Raw genomic sequence first — 19,634 nt, 5'->3', positions numbered from 1 at the left:
CCTTCACTACAAGATTATGGGGGCCGAACAAATACACAAAATCTCAAGAAAATTTGAAGAAATGAAGTGCTGTAAGTCAAATTTATCTACAACTGCGTTTACTGTGTGTTTTGTCTAATTTTTGGCAAATGTATTACAATCAAAATACGAGTTTAGGGAGGTGCAGAGTGTCATAACTGTACAAAAAGAAAAAGGCCACCAGATGAACTGATGAACAAACATCCACAAACATCTGTGCAAGATAATTTGCAAGATATTATCATGTGAACTCTTAACACAATAACAATGTTTTTTAACATCATAGTTATCAATATCAGTTGGCATTGTATAAACCAAACAAATAATCAATACTGAAAATGAGCGTTAGCTGCTCTGTGGAAGTATAAGGAGCATTCACTAGTTTCTGAAATGTTATGGATAAAGAACAATTAATCCAGAAGCAATCTGTAGACGAACCGATACTGAAAATCATCTTTACCCACGTTTTGAGTCTCTTATTAAATCTCTGGCTGCAGAAAACGATTAAACTGTCGACATACTGTGTGTGTACAGCTGAGAGCTTCTAAATTCACCCCGTTTTGTTTTATAGGGAGACACAAAAGCAGGAATATTCACTAAAGAGACCCGTGCCTCATGTGGAGAATTTACAGCCTTAAGTAATTTGCATCACTTTCACTTATTGAGCCATCATTCAAAAAAGTGCATCTAAATGACATAATTAGTTTGGCACATGCAGTGCACAAAAAGACACATTAGTGACTACAATATCAAATGAAATCACCTTGGATTAAAAAAATAGCTAACATTTATTTTTTTTCCATTTACAAAAGATGTCGAGAGAGAAAAAAAAGCCATTAGCAGTCCTCCTGCTGTCTCAGATCCATGTAGAAAAGACAAAACACAACCACTGCCACCTTCCAAACATGGCCTCCACTAAACTGTTTTGTTACAGATAGACCAGTCTATCTGAAGCTGCGTGATATTCTCATCAGCTGAGAGGGCAGGAGAGGGCGCACATCAACAGACACATTTGTTTAGAGAAAGAACAACACAAAGGAGACTAACTGTGTGCTATTTTGAACACAAGGACCATGAAAATAAAACAGTTGATATGTTTAATCCAGCGTGATGATGTTTCGTGTGAAGCAAAGCTGTGCTACATCACATTGTTGGAACAAGGTTAACAGGAAGTAGAAAAGGGTCAATTGCCTAAGCCTGCGCGAGTGCATTTTGTGTGTGTGTGTGTGTGTTAGGGGGTTTTACAACACAACTCTAGAGTCTGAAGACACTCGTGCCACAAGTACAGTTAGAATAGTGCTTCAGTCTGTGGAGGAGCACTTCATGGTGTCACACACGCTGTTCAAGCCACAACTGTACAAGAACTAGTAGGACGCAAGGACACAAAGACAAGTAACATTGAATTTAGATTTTTTAGTTTTCCTCTGATGGAGAAAATGCAACAGACGATAGAAAATTATTTCTAGCTCAGGTAAAATCATAATAGAGACGTCTGTAAAAACACTTTGCTTCAGTAATGACCACATAGAAATACTGAATATACAAAAAAAAAAAACAGTCCTTTCGTCCTCAAATGTATCGTGGAAACAGCAATCGGCTGAAAAAAGGTGGAGGGAGGCGTTTTGATGGACCTGACTCGTCTTTGAGTCTTGTGCCTTATACAAGTTCTCACTCTAGTGGTGTGTACATGAACTGCATTTGATTGTAGCCATGCTGGGAGGGACGACTGGCAGCTGGAAGTTGGGGTGGTTGCTTGTGCTGGTGTGGTCCAGGTCCTAAATGGAAATGAGTCAATAGGAGTCAGGCTGGTGGGTTGTTCTACAGTCCAAAGCGGGCCGGGGTGCGTTTGGGCGTCATGGGGACCTCTTCTCTTCTTCCTGGTGTGCAGATTTTCACCGCCCTGAATCAGAAACATCAGTGAGAAGACAAGTGTTAAACTCATACTAAACATGTCTTACATGAGGTGAGCAGCTGTGGTTAAAGAAATAAATAAAAAAGCTGAAGGTGAGTGGAAGCTGAACGTGGACATGAAAGCAGCAGGACTGAAGGAGAGTGAAAAGGCAGGCCGGTGTCTCTGTGAAGAGTGTTGGGAAGTAGAGCCTGACGCCTCTGACAGCAAATCTATCATCTTTAATTACAACAGCGTGACACCCTGACACTGCCCACACTTCCCACATCCCTCCGTCCTCACACACACACCTGCAGCAATTACAACCATCAGGCCATAACCCCCTTCTGTCACTGTGTCCCCCTCTCTCTGTCTCCCATGTTCACTTACTTTACTCAACACACAAGCTGCTGGTAGTTTCATAACAGCTGTGCAGACACATATAGATGGTATCAAAACATCTATTCATATTGATTTAACAGTTTCAAAATTTTTCGCAGTATCGATACTCCAGCACTAGCTGGGTTTTTTTTTCACTTTCCTCTCTGACAGCGAGTTGACACAAGCACTGCTGTAGGGCCCAAAAGCTCCACCTTTTCCTGAAGTAAATTAACATGCTGTTGTATTCATGTTTAAATAAAAAATCTAAAATTCCTGAAGGGAAGGATTCCTTGAGCGTTCCCCATTTTGCCTCTACAAAATATTAAAGAACCATGAAATGTGTGTTTTACATGACGACAAACCACATAAGTTGAATGTTTTTGTCCTACCAATCTGGGCATCCACTGGTTTTTATTCCTGTCTCTACATACACAGAAAATCTAAAACTTATCAAACTTGCAAAGCTTGCTTGAGTTGTGTAATCGATCAGCTTTACATTCATTTTTAATCAGATATATTCCTACTTTAAATGCAGACATCTCAAATGACTTCATACCCAAACTGCATCACCACACAACAGTACTGTAGCTTTGACAAAACTGGAGGGCAGACTCGACGCACGCTGTGATGGATTACACGACTCAAGCAAGTTCCAGAAGTTTGCCAATTGATTTTCTACACATATAGAAATGAACAGAAACCTCTGTAACCTGCAGTCGAATACAACCTGCAAAAATGTGAAATACACATACACCTGATAGTTTATAGTTACCTTATTTTGATGAATTTGAACATCTTTTTTCTTCAAAACATTTTTACGTCAAACTTCTCAAACACTAAATTACAGACTAAAATGTACTAATTTATCATCAGAAATTGTCATAACAGTACAATTTTGACCAGGTATACAATTAGGGCTGGGCAACATATAGATATTACATCATTATTCTGACATGAGACTACATATCATCTGAGATTTTGTATATCAATACATAGTGATTTGCCATTTCCAAGTGTTGTGTCCTTTCCTGGTTTTAGAGGCTGCATTTCAGTTGAGCGATGTCATTTTGAACTTACTTCATTTTGACTGTTCCAATACTTTACCCAATTAGTCGTGATGTCACATTACTGATGATGATTTATCAAAAATCTCATTGTGTTAATGTTTTGTTAAAGTATCTGACAATACTGTCACGTGATATCTATAAAGTGCTTTAGAGGGAGATCGAGTTATATATGGTGCATCATGATATAGCCGAACAATCTTGTGATATTATTTTAAGGCAGTATCGCCCAACTCTATATTCAAAGCCAGTTTTCAGCAATTGAAGGCAGGGCTGCAACTAAGGATTGTTTTCTTTATCAGTTAATCTGCAGATTATTTTCTTGATTTATCGACTAATTGTTTGGTCTATAAAACGTCAGGAAACAGTGAATGAATTATGCACATCGAACTTTAGTAAACCTCACAGAAAAGTAGCTTTTAGAGAAACTGGGACCAGAAAAAGTTTAGCAGTTCACTACTTATCTACTTCACAGCTTTTTGACAATCAGTAGTAGAGTTCGCTAGCCAGCCCAAAGTATACATAATTGTACTTATGGAAGTAAAACCTGCAGCATTGTCCTTTAAGTGCTTCGTATGGAACAAAACAGGCCTCCACTTCTGGCTCTACAGAAACACTCACGCTGTTCCACTTTTATGCACGAAACAACTGACTGCGCCATTTGCTAATTCACACCACTGATCTGTGCCGGTGAGCAGGGAGACAGGTGATAAGCAGCCGGCACATGAAGGCGTACCCGACGAATATATTTCATCCCGGTCACACTGAACTCATAGAGGAGGAAGCGCTTGCGAGGCCCGCCGGAGGACAAAGGCAGCCGAGAGCCCAGGAGAGCCGGCGACGTTCATCATCACACATCCCGCTTCCTCTGCTTAAATCTAATTCTTAATCTTAAACCTCGAGTGTGATTATTTTCAACTGATCTGTTACAGACGTGGTCACACAAACTCAGACAGATAAACCAGCTGATTAATTAACTATAAAAGTGTTTTTTTTTTCTAAATCTGTCTTTATAACCTTATTTCTCTCTGTAAAACTCGCGGACGGGTGTGAAATTAATTTTTTGGTCTAATTTGAAATTGAACGTTCCCCTCCTTTCTCTGCTCCGCTATGGCACAATTTAAATTGCTGCAGTAATGGGGGTCAGCCAGGAGTCAATATTATTTCTTTTTGTCTCGTCTGGAGGGACCAGAGGTGAGAAAAGCTCATCATGAAGAGTGAGAGAGGTGGAGTAGAGAGAGTGGAGGAGAGGGAGGGAGAGGGTGAAGATATGGATTGGCAGCAGGGTAGGTAAATTAAACGTTTCTATCTTGACTGTGTATGGAAAGTGAGGGCCACGGGGAACTATTGTTAGATGAGGCCCGCGTGTGATGAGGAGGCAGAGGGAGGAGAGATGGTCGCCGACTTACCTGACACTGCCAGTGTTGTTCTTCTTCTCCTGCTCCTCTCGACGCGATCGCAGCTGCTGCTGCGCCAGGGACATCTCCTCCTCCATGTTGGTGATCTCCTCCTTGGCCCGGCGACGGTTCTCCTGGAGGAGCACACGGGAGGATGGTTCACAGAAACAAAACATTTAGAGATGCCTTCTTCCACCTCCAAAAAATAGCCCAAATACGTCCCATTTTAGCAAAATCAGACACAGAAATCCTCATCACTGCCTTCATAACCTCCAGAATATATTACTGTAATGGACTTTTCTCTGGTCTACCTAAGACGGCAACAAAAGGTCTCCAGTTGGTCCAAAACGCAGCATGTAATCGAAGAAGTCTGAACATATAACACACTTATCATCACTATTTGTCTGTGCGATTGCTTTTCGAATGTATTTTTATATGTAATACTGTGTTTTTCTCTTACATGTAATTGTGTTTTGGTGTTTTTACTGACTGTTACTGTTAATTGTAGAGACTCTCTGGGTGATTTGCAATTTAGATAAACTGAAGTTGAATAAACTGAAGTTGAAAACCATGGGTATCAATACGCTTCTACATCTGCCTCCACACCTATGGAAAGATGTTGGAACCTAGCTGCAGAGATTTGCTCCTATTCAGCCACAAGAGCATTAATGAGGTTGATAAGCTTGGCTCAGTCTGCAGTACATCCAAAAAAGTGCAGGCCAGTCAAGTTCTTCCACAGCAAATTGGTTAAACATCCTTTATAGAGTTTGCTTTCTACACAAGGGCTTTGTCATGTTAAACAGGGCTGTGTGATAAGACAACATATATTGTCTGACAATAGAAAAACGTTTGATTTTATGCTCCATCATTTATTTTGTTGTGTTGCAAATCACAAACTTTATTGGAATGTTTTTCGTCATTTGAATGACGCTTCGCGGTCTTCTGCGCGGCACAGACGCAGGCAGGAAATCTGCATCAGCGCAACACAAAAAAACATGGAGGAGAGTGAATTTATTCATGAATTTAGAGAGAATGTGCCATATCATGACACGTATTGTTACCTGGATATGAAATGACCTACATCGAAATGTTGATGCGATATCACACAGCCCATTGGAACTGTAAAGGACCTTCCCAAAACCACAGCCACAACATCAGAAGCACACAGTCGTCTAAAACACCAGTTCCCATACATGGGGGTTTGTGTCAAGATAGAAGATGGTGTTGCAAAAATATGAATTTTTCACTCTTCTGTTTAGTGCCATATTTTGTACGGGAAATTCTCCATGTTTAAATTTGAGAGTTGCTGCTTCTCTGAATAATTACAGACTCAGTGTGACTCATCTCACTTCCTCATAACTTAACCAGAGAATCACACAGATATCACCAAATCAATACATTAATTTCTAAAATGAGCCCCAAATTTACTTTAATAATTGTTTTTTTTTTCATACCCTCATACCCCCCCAAAATTATTCAAACAGAACCATGAAAAACAAATCGAACTTCGTCTTCAAACTTCCAGCTGTGTTGTTAATGAATCTAATATAAACTCAGTACGTACTGGCCTTGCTTTGCCTTACCTGTCTGCTTCTTCCTGCATGTTTGATGCTATAAAACATGGGCCCAAGCTCTGCCAGCCACTCTCCGTCCACTGCAGTCACACACTGCATGTACTCCTGCAACACAAAGCACAGGTTAAAACATCAGGTTAAAACATCAACGATACACATCTCTTTAATTGTTTTCATGCCAGCCGAGTTCTGCAGCTGACAGACTTTTTACCTTGGTGGTCATGACGAGCTCGTGGTAGATGATGTAGTCGGGAGTGTAGCCCATGCCAAAGAGGGAGCTGGTAGGATGGAGGTGACATGGCATGCCTGTCCTCACGTTTACATATTCACCGATGCCCTAGGAGCGAACAGACATAAATAACACATTAAATGTGCAACTCAGAATGTCTGGAGAGAAAAATGTGTGATTTGTGTGTGTTTGTGCCTGCATCTATGGTTGCACTTTAAGGCCAGATCAAAACAGGTCATCTGGGTTAATTTGCTTCCCCACCTGGCTCAGACAGCAGGAAAATAAATTTGAAGTATATTCAACACTGCTACGATTGCTCTGGTTAGCCAGCTACTCATAAGTCAAACGGAGAACCTTGATTATACAGTCATGATTTCAAATTCCCTTTCAGATTTTAGCGCTGTATTAATGCGAGGGCCAGAAGGGATATTTCACCACTCTGTAATTATGCTGCTATAAATCTGCCACAACCAGTTGCCACTAGGTGTGACATATTAACTGAGGAGAACCCAGAGAGCAAGAAGTACCTTGAGCTTGGCAGCTTGGTGGAAGTAAGCAGCACAGATGCACTTTCTGATGATGTCCCAGTCTGACCCGCAGGAAATCAGGTTCATCCTCTGCTGCACCATGATGTCCTTTAACTGGGAGCGCACCTCACGCACCTGCACAAAAGCAACATGTATTAGAAGTGGAACCCATAGAAAACTCATCCTACCTGTTACTTGCAATCAGTTGTTTTTGGGGGGAATATATCACTGCTGTCAGGTGAATATCTCAGACTGAAAACAACTACATTTAAAATAATTCTGCAGGATACTCGAGGCTTCACAGCATCTGAATCCTATCGTACACATATTCAAACAACAAACTAAACAATGCACAATTTAAAGTGTGAGATTTCCACATGATCAACTCGCTGGAATTCAAGGGAGAACAGCTGAAGCAGTCAATCTTCTGACCTTTCTCATGGCCTTGGTGTGGATGAAGTGCTCGTTGCACCAGACGCTGGAGTAGTTGTTGTTCTTCCACTGCATGTAGACGTTAAGGTAGGTAAGGTGGTCGCTCTCTGGGACTGAGAACTTCTCCCTCACCTGGTCGCTCTCCTCCTCACGACCCTACAGAGACATACAGACTTTTTACCGTATATGACCAAGTCTTTTTTTTTTATCATTCTAGTACTGTTCTGCATGCACAAATTACACAACATATTTAAATGTGTGAATTATTAAAAACAGTATTTAAAAAAGTTCACACCACGAAGACATAATGTTATCTTTTAAGCTGATACATTTTCACAAACTGTTGTATATTTACACATTCAGCAGGTATGGAGAAACATTAGCATTCACTTTGAGTGAAATTTCTGGTCACATGGCAGCTGTTCATTCTCCTTATAGCTTTGTTTTTGGTTTCCACCAACTTGACCATGTGAAATATGAGGCTTCTTAGCCACTAAATGTTCCACTATGTTCACCAGATAGTTGCTAACTGTGTCTGTCTGTTGTTTTGGTGCTGGACAGGTAGCCTGCAGTGGTTTTTTAGAGCTTTCTCATTAAAAACATGAATTTTTCTGTCTGGGAAAATCCATGTGAATGCCCTCTTAAGTCCGAAAAAACTTGGAAAGTTGGAGAAAATTTTGACACACTAGTTGACGTGATACGACGCTGAAACATGGTGGACAAAAGTAAACAAGAGGACAAAAGGAGCACACGAATGCAACATTAAACAGTAAATTTGTGAGATGGAGAACCAAAACAATCAGCTGAAAACCCTCCATAAACCTAACAAGTAGTCATGTGACTCATTGTTTATATAAAAATATGGATTAAAGCCACATTAACACAGCAAAATACATGAGTATGGGTAAATTTTTATTGAACAATTACACAGATCATGTTTCAATTCTGTGTCAAATGAGCCGTACCTTAGGTCTGTAGAAGATGGCTGGCACGGACAGCATGGAGACGATGATGAGGATGTCAGCACTGCAGCCCATGTCGCAGGACACAATCAGCATCTTAGAGAGGGCGGGGTCAAGGGGAAACTCCACCATCAGACGCCCTGTCGGTGTTAGAGCACCTGAAAGGACACAAAAGAACACAATTACGAGGTCGCACGTGAGGAATACAAAAGTGCACGAGATGTGAAGAATGAAGGAGGGAAGAGCACAAGACAAGTGATAAGCTTCTTTTCCATCAAAAGCCTTCTGCCGTGATGGAGAAGCGGGTATAATGTGACACTTATTTGGGAGGATGAACTGCTGACAGTTGAGAATACTTGTAGAGAGAAAAAAAAAGAGTGAGATCAAAAACTTTGCCAGTTCTGATTTAAATGATTAGACGACAGAGTCTAAGAAGCTTATGAGGAGGAAAAGCAGAGAAGCAGAGCAGCCAGTTTGGGCCAGGTAAGCCTTAATCAGAGATAATCTGCTGTTAACACACCATACAGGGAATCATCAAAAGTCCCCCCTTATCCCCAAATCCCTAAATCCCCTGGAATCTGGCTAAGGATGAGACAGAAATGAGACCCGACCAGTCAAATCAAACACAGGATCAGTTACTAGGCAATTACTCCACTGGCTAAACCTCACAACTACCTCCTCCAGGCCTGTTTGCAGTGTCTGCAGCATCACTGCAGCATCCTTTAAACAGATAGTCTCCTGCCTGTGTTTGTGGTGTCAGCATCACTGTGTAGCAGCTCAAAGCAGAGCTGAGGAGGAAATTCAGCCCTCAAATACCCAATATTCTCTGTCACAGCTTCATCTTCATCTCAAACGGAGGATGATATATGTTGTTTGGCCCGACTGTAAACAAGACTAGTGGAGGCCTTGTGAGGTCTGCTGCTGAAGGCAGGGGAAAACACTGATACAACACATGATTAGGATACTTTTCATGATATTATTAATACAGGACCAAAAAGTATTTAGCGTTTATTGTTTATTTATTAGTTTGTTTTTAAATAAGAACTGGATTGATTTGTTGAATATTCAATCAATCAATCGACATCAAGCTACTCTGCAACAATTTCATAATCAAACAATCTTTCTTTATTTGGCAAAATTGTGGAATTTCTGTGGTTCCAACATCTCGAAAATGAATATTTCCTTGTTTTCATTTTCTTCTATGACAGTAAACGGATTATCTTTGGGTTTTGGACAGTTGGTCGGACAAAACAAGACATATGAAGTCATCAACTTAAGCTCTGGAAACTTGTGATGTGATTTTTGAGAATTTGCTGATATTTTACAAAATGAGTCCAAGGCAACACGCACACCATTGTTTATGGTGTAAAGAATCAAATCCAATTTACAATAAGTCAGCCAAGGAAGAGCCATGTTAAGTAATCTGTCCAATCAGCATAAGCATCTAGTTGTCCACATCACTTTTTGTTTCTTCAAAGATTCGCCACACAATAAGGTGATGTGAAGTTTGGAAACAGAAGTAAGAGGACATTAAATAATCTCTATGATTCTCCTAAAAAAGCAGATCTTGAAGCCTTCAAGATTGCCCACCGATAATAACCAGCATATTAAAGTCTACTAAAAGTGTCTATGTCATGTAGATGTAAGTAACTTATCACTATCATTATATTATGATTCCAATTCCTGTTCTCTACCCACCTGTGTTGTCCAGAGCTCCCAGGATCCAGAGCTGGTACATGGAGTTGAGCATGTTGTCCTCAGGTGGAGGGTCCATGAAGTGGAAGAGGAGCAAATCCTGCACACCCAGAGACTTCAAAAGCAGGACTACATTGGCCAGGTTGGTCCTCTGGATCTCTGGTATGGTGGTGGTCAGCATTTCATTCTTATAGGCGCTCTGAGTGTAGAGTCTGGACAGAGACAGCAAAGAATGATGTTCTATTAAAATCAGATTTTACTAAACAAGAAGAATGTGCTTCTTTTTGAAGTAAACTTAAAACATCGCACAGACATGCACAGAGAGATATGCTCCTCTGGGCCATGTTTTTATGTGACACTGTTGTGCAGGCATGCCAGTGGGATTGTAACTAAGCAGTAAACACCAGATATAGATCAGCTGCAGAGGAAAATTCAGTGCAATTTATTTCGGCAAACATCCAGAGCTTGAGTTGAAGTAAAAGGCCCAACTTAACAAAGCTCTCACAACAATAACAGCTGTCTGACGTCGGATCTTATAATTACAGAATGATTTGAATGTATGTGGAGGTTTTGAGCTTGTGAGTGAGTGCCTGTAGTCACAGCTAAAAGGCTCTTTGAGTGAGGAATTCTCCACGCAAGCGAAGCAAACCGGCGTGACTCACTCCCTCTGCTCTCTAACACATACACACATCCACAGCGACTCAAACACCTCGACTGTACTCGGTGTAAAGCTGCTCCCAAACTGATTCTTCATAGATTTGTGTATGCTTGTGATAAAGCGCAGGTGGGCAGGATTAATCCAGAAATATGTGGGCTTTCTAGCTCATTAGCAATGCAAAACGTATCACCCTGTCACTCAATCTCTGCTTAAGCAAAGGTGGCAAAAGAGGGAAGGGTCAAGAGGAACCTCTGACAGGGTCTTTGTGGCACATTTCCCTTCCATAAATAGAGTTAAAATGCATGAAATCCTCTGGAGATTAGGTTTCTGGACGGTTCTCCCTCTTCCTGCCTGTGACTGCCATGAAAGAACGGTCATGTCACACATCCAGAGCCCTGAGCGAACCATCCGAGGACGGCACTGATTTCAAACGGCTGAAGGGAGAAAACAGACTTCACATGCCAAAGTGATGCTCAGGAATGGAAAAGAAACATATTTCTATTCACTGAATGTACATCAAGATACAAATATAACGTACAAAATACTATAACCCTGTTCCTGCTATTCTTCCCTTTCTAGGATCAGGGGACCGATGATCGGTACGGTCAGCCAAAAAGGATAGAAAAGGTATCGGAGCAGCCTTGTAGGAACCAATATGACACAACTATTAACCATGCATCAATTCCAGCTCAACACTGCTTGTTGCTGTGTGCATGTTTGTGTGAAGATATGTATATGCAAAGAGAAGACACGGGCCATTACCTGTAACACTGCCCCGGTCCTGTACGTCCTGCTCTGCCAGAACGCTGGTTGGCATTAGCCTGGCTGATGGGATAAACCTGCAGAGCGTCCATTCCAATGCGAGGATTGAAAACCTGTTAACAGAAAACACAAGTGAGCAAAATAAAAAGGTTCTCGGGCTTAAACTTGTACACAAAGAAAGGATCTTTCAAGAACTGCAGTGTGACAAACCTTAAGTTTGCAGTATCCTGAATCAACGACAAACATGATTCCATCCACAGTCAGGGAGGTCTCAGCGATGTTTGTGGCAACAATGCATTTCCTCACACCATCTGGAGCCTAGCAGAGGATAAACAAAATAAAGGTAGTCAGCTTTTTAATTAGTACTCTTAGATGTCATGTGTACAGGGTGTGTGGGCCGTTACGGATACAAACCTTCTGAAAGATCTTGGCCTGGAGGTCAGAGGGCAGCTGTGAGTAGATGGGCAGCACAGCCAGAGCAGGAGCATTCTCCAAGTCCTCCAACCGCTCCACGATCTGATCAGACGTCACCTGTGAGGATAAGGATATATATGTGGCAGTATTTTCAGAAAATATCCTTTTATGTCTTGAGGAGATTTGAGGGAGGAAAATAAAATCGTACAGCCTTTATACATACAGCCTCTGCAATTCAGATCACAGTCTTTTAAGCCAAAATTATATGCAACAACAATTTGAATGATAGTAGCAGCCACGTCTCTCACCTCAATATCCTCCTGCCCGGGCATAAAGATGAGGATGTCTCCTCCCATCCCACTGAGGTGGATCTGCAGAGCCTGCTTCACCGCTGCCTCCACGTAGTCCTCCTGAGGGGTCTACACAGCACAAAACACAACAATCAGTCCAATACAAAACAAAAACATTGACATCCCCCCATGACAACCTAAACTTAGGTCTTAGAACTTCGGCACAACAGTAGAGACAACTATTAATTGTTGTTGCCAAACATTGATTGACATACCAATTTATGTAGTTATTTGTCTATAGTGTACTTGATTAACTGTTTATTTTAGTGAAAATATGACAAAGTGTGATACATCATCTTACTGTGCTCATGTCTGTCATATATACTTAACATAAATTATAAATTAAATAAATAAATACATATACATAAATTAAAAGTCATATTTTACAGTGTAGGTAGAATGCAAAGGAAAACATACCTTGCTAAACAAAATGTCAACAGGAAATGTTCTTCCTGGAATGTGGAATATGGGTACGTTGCCAAAAAATGCAGCAAACTTGTCTGAGTCCATAGTTGCGGAGGTGACTATGAGCTTCAAATCAGTGCGTCGAGATACAACCTGTTGGAGACAGTGGACAGAAGAGAAGTGGTTGAATGAAATCATAGTTTCTTTCAGTGAAATCAGAAAACCAACAACCTAATTTATCATTTAGACACACACGACAGATGCAGCTGTCTGTAAAATAATAATAACACCTATATTTGATGGGTTTTAGGTAGCAGTGTACTGACCTCACGTAGCAGGCCGAACAGCACATCAGTATTGAGGGAGCGTTCGTGAGCTTCGTCCATGATAACAGCGCTGTAGTGGTCCAGGTCCGACTCCCTCAGTGACTCTCTGAGCAGGATTCCATCTGTCATGTACTTTATTAATGTTTTCTCAGACGTGCAGTCCTCAAAACGGATAGCGTAGCCCACCTGCAGGCAACAATGTCAGAAAATCAATGGAAAATACTGTACAATGTTGTATGAACTGACATGCATAGAGTTTACAAAAAAGACAAACACATAATACCTTTTATAAAATTAACTACCTAATTTATGTAATTTTTGACAAGGTCTACATAATTTTTAAGCAGCTCCAGCGTTTCCTTTCTTTTGTTGCTTCCCAGTATAATCCCCACTGAACAGCATTTCTCCCTTTTTTCCACTAGATGGCGATGTTATACAGCATATGACTTACTATTGAGTCTGTGCAATAAAGTAATAACTGTAGCGTATGAGTCATTCAAAACAACTTCACAGAAGAAATACAAGATCAGAAGAATCTATTGGAATTTGTTGTAAAGCAAAAACACTCAAATTAACACATTGCCAAGGAAGTTAGAGAATAAGATATCATCATAACAGACAGAAGTGATGGCCGATTAAATCACTGCTTAGAACAGTAACTAAATTAACATTAGATGTTCATAGGGGTTCCACAATCAAAGATAAAACTGTACACAGACTGCTGGTTAGCATCAGTAGGGCTAACTACTCCAAAATGTAATGACTGCTTGCTTGAGCATCAGCCAGCTGTCTCACCTCCTCTCCAAGGTTGGTGCCAATCTCCTCGCTGACTCTCTTGGCCACACTCATGGCCGCCACTCTTCTGGGCTGAGTGCAACCCACCATGCCATAGCTAGTGTAGCCATCCTCATGCAGGTACTGAGTCAGCTGGGTGGTCTTCCCACTGCCTGTCTCGCCAACAACAATCACAATGCTGTTGTCCCTGTAAACACATTGAAATAGTAAAAGTTATTACTAAGTCAAAAAGTAACTCATCGCAGTTTTGATGCAAGACACACTTTTAGGGTAAAATTTGGTATTAAAATTGGATGTGAGCGATGAAATCTGTTTGGATATCATTACCTGATGATGTTAAGAAGTTGTTGTCTGACAGCAAAAATAGGCAGGTACTGTCTCTGCTCCAGAAGAGTCTTCTTCTTAGCAAACTCACTGCTGGCTTCAGACTTTTCTTTCATGTGGTCTGCAAATTTTTGCTCGGCTCTGTAAGGAAACGAGAGAAATCGCCAAAAATTATTAAGGCAAGTCAGATAAACTAACATTACAATTCAACAAGTTAAGCCTGTGCTTTAGTAAAGGGAAAGTACGAATTGTGAAACTTTGCATAGCCAGTTTAGTCACCTGTAGTCCACTTTTCCGTCCTCACCAACGGGTTTTCCCCCAGAGATATCTGCTTCCTCCTTCTTCTGGATCCCCATGATGTCCCCCAACTTGGTGCCTGCTAATTCCCAGTGTTTGTGCTGTGCCTGAAAACATAATTATTCCAATTACATCATACAGTTAAGAATATTGAAGCTTCAGTCTGTAGCTGCACTCACAGATTGCAATTTCATGCGTATTCAACACAGAGGAGAGATGACGAAGCGCCTGCCGTTGCATTTGTCAAGTTGTTTCACTTCACTGACGGTGGTTTGCAGTTAAAATCTTATCAACCATCCACGTAAGGTGATCATGAAGAACTTTGAAGTGACAAAATTAGACAGCATTGGTATTATCAAACAGACAAGTGCACAAAAACAAACCCCCGCTGACATTTCTCAAGAGCAGAGTACGAAGATCATAGATCACACGATCACACCTGTGTATGCGTTGAGCGCAACAACAACATTCTCTATTATTAAGCTGTAGATTTCTATATTTATGGGTATTTTACATGACAGATTGTGTTAACCATCTTCTAGCAAAGTGAAGCAAGTCAAGACCCAAATTAAACTCTGGTCAGGATCAAGATAACAAAAGCAGAACAGACGTTCATCAAATTGGTACTCTTAGTGTTAGTTATAAATGCTTCCCACCTTCTTGCGCTCTTTCTGCTCACGGTGTTTGCGGACAAGCTGGCTGCCTTTACGAGAGATGATGGCCATGTCAGAGGTAGCATCTTTCACAGGGATGACAGGCTCTGGCTGCAGCAAGAAAACAAATACAGATGTAAAACATTTAGATGAAAAAAAAAAATAACTACAAAAGTGCAGTTCTGACAAAAATTTGACACCTAAGGCACTGAATCATAATTATTTCAACTGAAGGGTAAAACTAGTCACTACAGGCCTTAGATCATGAGATGTTTAGGTCTTGTTTACCTGCTTGGTGAAGACTATTCTTCCATCCAGAAAGGGGGGAACCAGGTTGTGAACCAGCAGGTGAACCTTTGCAGCATTGTCTTCCTCAAAGTCTTCATCCACCTCCAACCTCTGCACCACACCACTGGTCAACATTCGGTTAGTCTCCCACCGCTCATTATCCTGAGACAAGAAACACAGCCTGTTACCAAGATATACCGACACAGACAGATACACTAACGAGACAAATATATAAGTACACACATATAGTGTGTGCCTGTGCATGCAGGCTCACTTATTATCAGGACTGACGTTGTACCTCATTGATCTGTCGTTTCTGGGCAGATATTCTTTTTTGTGTCTGCTTCTGAAGGATCTGCTCTCTCTTCTTTATGTAATCATCAGATGTGGAAGTGAAAGGGTTGTGGAACTCATCATAGCCTTCGTCCATCATGTACCAATCTCTGTCTGCTTGCTGCAAAACCACAAGATGATTAGAAATGTAAACAAAGAAAAATATCACCGGAAGCAGTTTCTTTAATGCATGAATGAGGAGTAACTGTGTCGCTCACCTTCTGGTCCTCCTGCCACTGGTCTTTCTCGTCCTCGTTATCAAACATAATTCCTCCCTCACCATCTTCTTTCCTACCTGAAGAGGAGCCAGAATAAGAAATGTTATTATTCATAAGGTATTTAAATCTTGCACGTGAGCACAAAACAGGCTAATTTTAGAATAGTACCTTTTCCTTGTGACAAACGAGGTGTAGAACCCAAATGCTTTCTGTCATTGGCCCACTCGTTATACTTATATGACGGGGTAGGCAGGGGTGTGTCGTCAGGGTAACGGCTTCTGACTGACCTGCACACACAGCAAACAGATGTTAGAGTTTCTGTCTTTGTTTTCAGTGCACTGTACCATCCTGTAGTGTCACGTATTACAATTCCAGCATCCACTTGAAGGACATTTTCTGAATGAAACTAAGACTTTGGGGCCTGGGGTATAAAAAATGTAAGATAAAATGAATGACAGTTGTTTACCTGTCCCTTCTCTCACTCTCTCGGGTGGAGCGATGGCTTCTCTCAGAGCGATCAGACTCTCTGTTAGACGGGGCAGGGGAGGGAGACTCCCACTGGGAATGGCGTGTGCTGGCATAACCACTGTCATCCTCTTCCCAGTTGGAGCGAGAGGGTGTGAAAGAATCTGTGAAAAAATAAAATAGTCAGTCAATTAAGTAAAAGATTAAGTAGAAGGTCCCTTGAACACAGAAAATTATTATTAATAACTTGAAAAAAAATCAGATGAATAAAACAAACTACCTCTGGGGCGTTGCTGCGGTGTCGGGGGTTCATCTCTCTTACTCCCTCGGCTGATGCGTTCAGACCAGCCGTCTCTCTGTGAGCGCTCACTCCTCTCACCGCGCTCCGAACGCTCTGACCGGCTGCTGCTACTGCCACGGCTGTGGCTGCTCTCTCGCTCATCTGACAGCAAAGACAAAGGAAAGTTACCCTCAACAACCCCAACTGGTATAACTGGCTTTCATTATCGATTGAGCTACCAATTATGTTTTCAAATACTACATCCACTCTACAATAAACAAATAAACGTTTTAAAGTTTTACAAAAAAGTTAAAATAATGAATTCCAAAATGTACGTGCTTATTGTTCTGAACTGTCAAGGAAATACATTTTTTTGTATTTATGTTAAATGTAGCCAGTGTAATACAGAAAAAAAGATCCTCCCCAATAAGAAGTTACTACCAGCAAATGTTTTAAATTTTTACTTGAAAAAATAAAGAAGAATCACCTCTTTCACTTCTTCGGTCTCTGCCCTTATCTCTGCTCCTCTCTCTGTCTTTGTCTCGTTCTCGATTCTTGTCCTCTTTGGAGGAGGCGTAGACTCCGTGCTCACGTCTGTCTTTCTCCCTCTGCTGGTGTCTGCGGCGGAACTCTTCACTGACCCCTCCGGGGTTTGAGGGCGTCTCGGAGCCGGTCACACGATACTTCCTGCTGGGGAGATGAAAACAAAACATTCAGTCATGCTATACCCATTTGTATGCCACTACAGTTGGTAAAACAAAATTCTATTTCCAAAAGGAAAGGGTGTTAATGTTCTAAGTTAATTTATGTTTTGCAATGACTTAGACTGACAATACTGGTTTTTCACAGATTCCACAGGAAGGATATCCACAAAAAAGTGCTTTACAAATTCCCAAACTGGGATGTCCAGGAAGCAAAGAAACCCAAAGTGTTCAATATTAAATAAATGAATGAACATATATATTAACAAATATAAAAACAAAATACAAAGCTGTAAAACTTTGAAATAATTCTGCCAATTCTAAAATAACAAAACAAAAATTATATATATTTGTACATAATAATTTCTTTTATTATTATTTCATAACGGACACTTTGGCTTATGGGATAGGTCTAATACATATTACCAAACATGTTTAATAAAATAGGACTCTGACACTTACCTCTCCTTCTTAGCACTGCTGCTCTTATCATCGTCTTCTTCATCAGACCCAGAGTCACTTTTACCTTCCTCCCAGTCCTTGTAGGAGGACACCTTTGACTTCTTGTTTATTCTGTCATCGCCACTAGCATCAGCCAGCTCCTTACTCTCCCGCTCCTTCCTTTTCTGGGCTGCCAGCAGATCCAAGCCCAGCAGGGAGGTGCGCGGAGTGGGTGCCCGAAAAACATGGGGCTCTGCAGCAGCACTCTTCTTCTTTACCATCAGTCCACCAACCTGAGAATCTGGGTCAGTCCCTTCCAGTCTATGCATGGACACATCATCATCCATTATCTGTGGGGAAATAATGATAATGTGTAAAGCTACTTAACTGTAAAGCACAAAACTAAACTAGGACTTCAACAAATGATTACTTATTTGTATTATTAATCAGATTGATGATGAGTTTGATGAGGTCAGAAAATAATGATAAATGCCAATCAAAAGATCCCTGAGTCAAAGCTGACCTGTTCAAAGTGTTTGCATTGTCTGACCCAAAGTCCAAAACCAAAAGAGACTCAGTTATTGTCATAGAAGATACATTTCAGAGGTTAGGTTGCATTTTTGCTTACAACTTTATTGACAATTAACATGACAGCAAACTCTTACAGCTAGACAAGAAAATGTGTGCTGGTCCTTCCTAATGAATCCTTTGAACAAATCACAGCTTATACATTTTGATGGTGGCGTTTATTTCAGTATAGTAATTGATTTAGCACTACACTGAACTGAGATGAATGTCCATTCTAGACCCTGGAAACAAAGCGCGGGTTGTTACAGGACAATTAAGAATTATTGCCAATGATCTGTTCTTTTATTTTCACTTTGAGCTAAATGGGTGACGTCCAGTACCGTATTAACCTACTCAGAAACTACCAAACAAGACACTGGTAACTTTACCGTCAATTATGAAGTCGTAGTAATAATTTCTCTATCAGCATTTTGGGACAGTATAATAGCCCCATTTATGATTTCATTATTTCGTAAGTTATACCAAGGTCATAAATTGATGTAGGTTACGATGTGAAATATAGTAGGCTATGAGCAAATAAGTACAATTATTACATTCATCCCTCGTTTAATAACAGTTTGATGAAATAGACCGTAACGTACCTCAGATACGTAGGCTAACGTTAGCTAGCCTGCGAGCTATCCGGCTCTGTCCCGAGGAGGCCGGGCGGCAAACTGCGGAAAACGTCCGCGTATTTCTTTCGGTCTAAAATGAAGATATTCTCACATGAAGGAAAAGATTTGAGGTCAATTTAAGAGCGGGTAAGTAGGCAAGAAAATTACGGATCCGTGGCTGCCAGCGGTATATATTTAAATGGCAGCTTTCGTAAACACAACGCGTATGTTTACAGCCTAGGGAGCAGCCATTGCAATCCCACAATTCCTAGCGGGTACAGAAAAAATATTCTAAACTTTATTGAAACAGGTGTTAACAGGGAGTGTGAGACTTTACCAGCCTGACTTTTATTGAATGTACCTTGTCTTTTATAAATGCCTTACTTTAAATCATTGTTTTTCATTTTTCATTTTCATTTATTGTTTTATTTTTTGAGTTGAGTTGAGTTGAGTTGAGTTGAGTCGAGAAAAACAACATTTATGCATGAGAGTCCTATAACCACACAAAGTAAAGCAGGTAACGGACAATGGGCAGTAGATATGAACCATAAATACAAAACACAACATTAATTAAAT

The 19,634-nt window shown here is 40.8% G+C and overlaps 1 protein-coding gene across 2 annotated transcripts; it reads right to left on the bottom strand.

Annotated features, from left to right (window-relative positions):
- Window positions 1-1,101: 1,101 nt before the first annotated feature.
- Window positions 1,102-19,307, bottom strand: dhx38 (DEAH (Asp-Glu-Ala-His) box polypeptide 38). 2 transcript variants are annotated; one of them, XM_084354069.1, is made up of 27 exons: window positions 19,047-19,307; window positions 17,899-18,227; window positions 17,223-17,425; window positions 16,736-16,897; window positions 16,457-16,619; window positions 16,159-16,277; window positions 15,991-16,067; window positions 15,738-15,893; window positions 15,440-15,601; window positions 15,155-15,262; window positions 14,481-14,605; window positions 14,205-14,342; window positions 13,878-14,064; window positions 13,083-13,268; window positions 12,769-12,909; window positions 12,310-12,420; window positions 12,002-12,118; window positions 11,798-11,905; window positions 11,588-11,700; window positions 10,171-10,379; window positions 8,476-8,630; window positions 7,511-7,666; window positions 7,079-7,213; window positions 6,534-6,659; window positions 6,332-6,427; window positions 4,761-4,882; window positions 1,102-1,918 (listed from the first exon to the last, which is right to left on the bottom strand). In XM_084354069.1, the coding sequence occupies exons 2-27, from the start codon at window positions 18,222-18,224 to the stop codon at window positions 1,837-1,839; spliced, it is 3,783 nt and encodes a 1,260-aa protein (XP_084210195.1). In that variant the 5' UTR covers window positions 18,225-18,227; window positions 19,047-19,307; the 3' UTR covers window positions 1,102-1,836. The 2 variants fall into 2 exon arrangements, with proteins under 2 accessions (XP_084210195.1, XP_084210196.1); XM_084354070.1 differs by having other exon boundaries at window positions 17,223-17,422.
- Window positions 19,308-19,634: the final 327 nt, after the last annotated feature.

This window comes from Pagrus pagrus (genome assembly GCF_965226575.1).
Source record: "Pagrus pagrus genome assembly, chromosome: 1".
NCBI classification, from domain to species: domain Eukaryota; kingdom Metazoa; phylum Chordata; class Actinopteri; order Spariformes; family Sparidae; genus Pagrus; species Pagrus pagrus.
Note: the sequence above shows the minus strand (reverse complement) of the source record. Positions and strands in the feature narration are given on the sequence as shown.

What these genes read in the sequence shown, in the direction of transcription:
- dhx38 (XM_084354069.1), bottom strand. Translation starts at nt 18,224, where the DNA reads ATGGATGATGATGTGTCCATGCATAGACTGGAAGGGACTGACCCAGAT. An exon ending in GACGGAAAAGTGGACTACAG is followed by an intron (nt 14,343 to 14,480) that starts GTGACTAAACTG and finishes GTTTCCTTACAG; the next exon opens with AGCCGAGCAAAAATTTGCAG. An exon ending in ACACCAAGGCCATGAGAAAG is followed by an intron (nt 7,214 to 7,510) that starts GTCAGAAGATTG and finishes GCTTTTGTGCAG; the next exon opens with GTGCGTGAGGTGCGCTCCCA.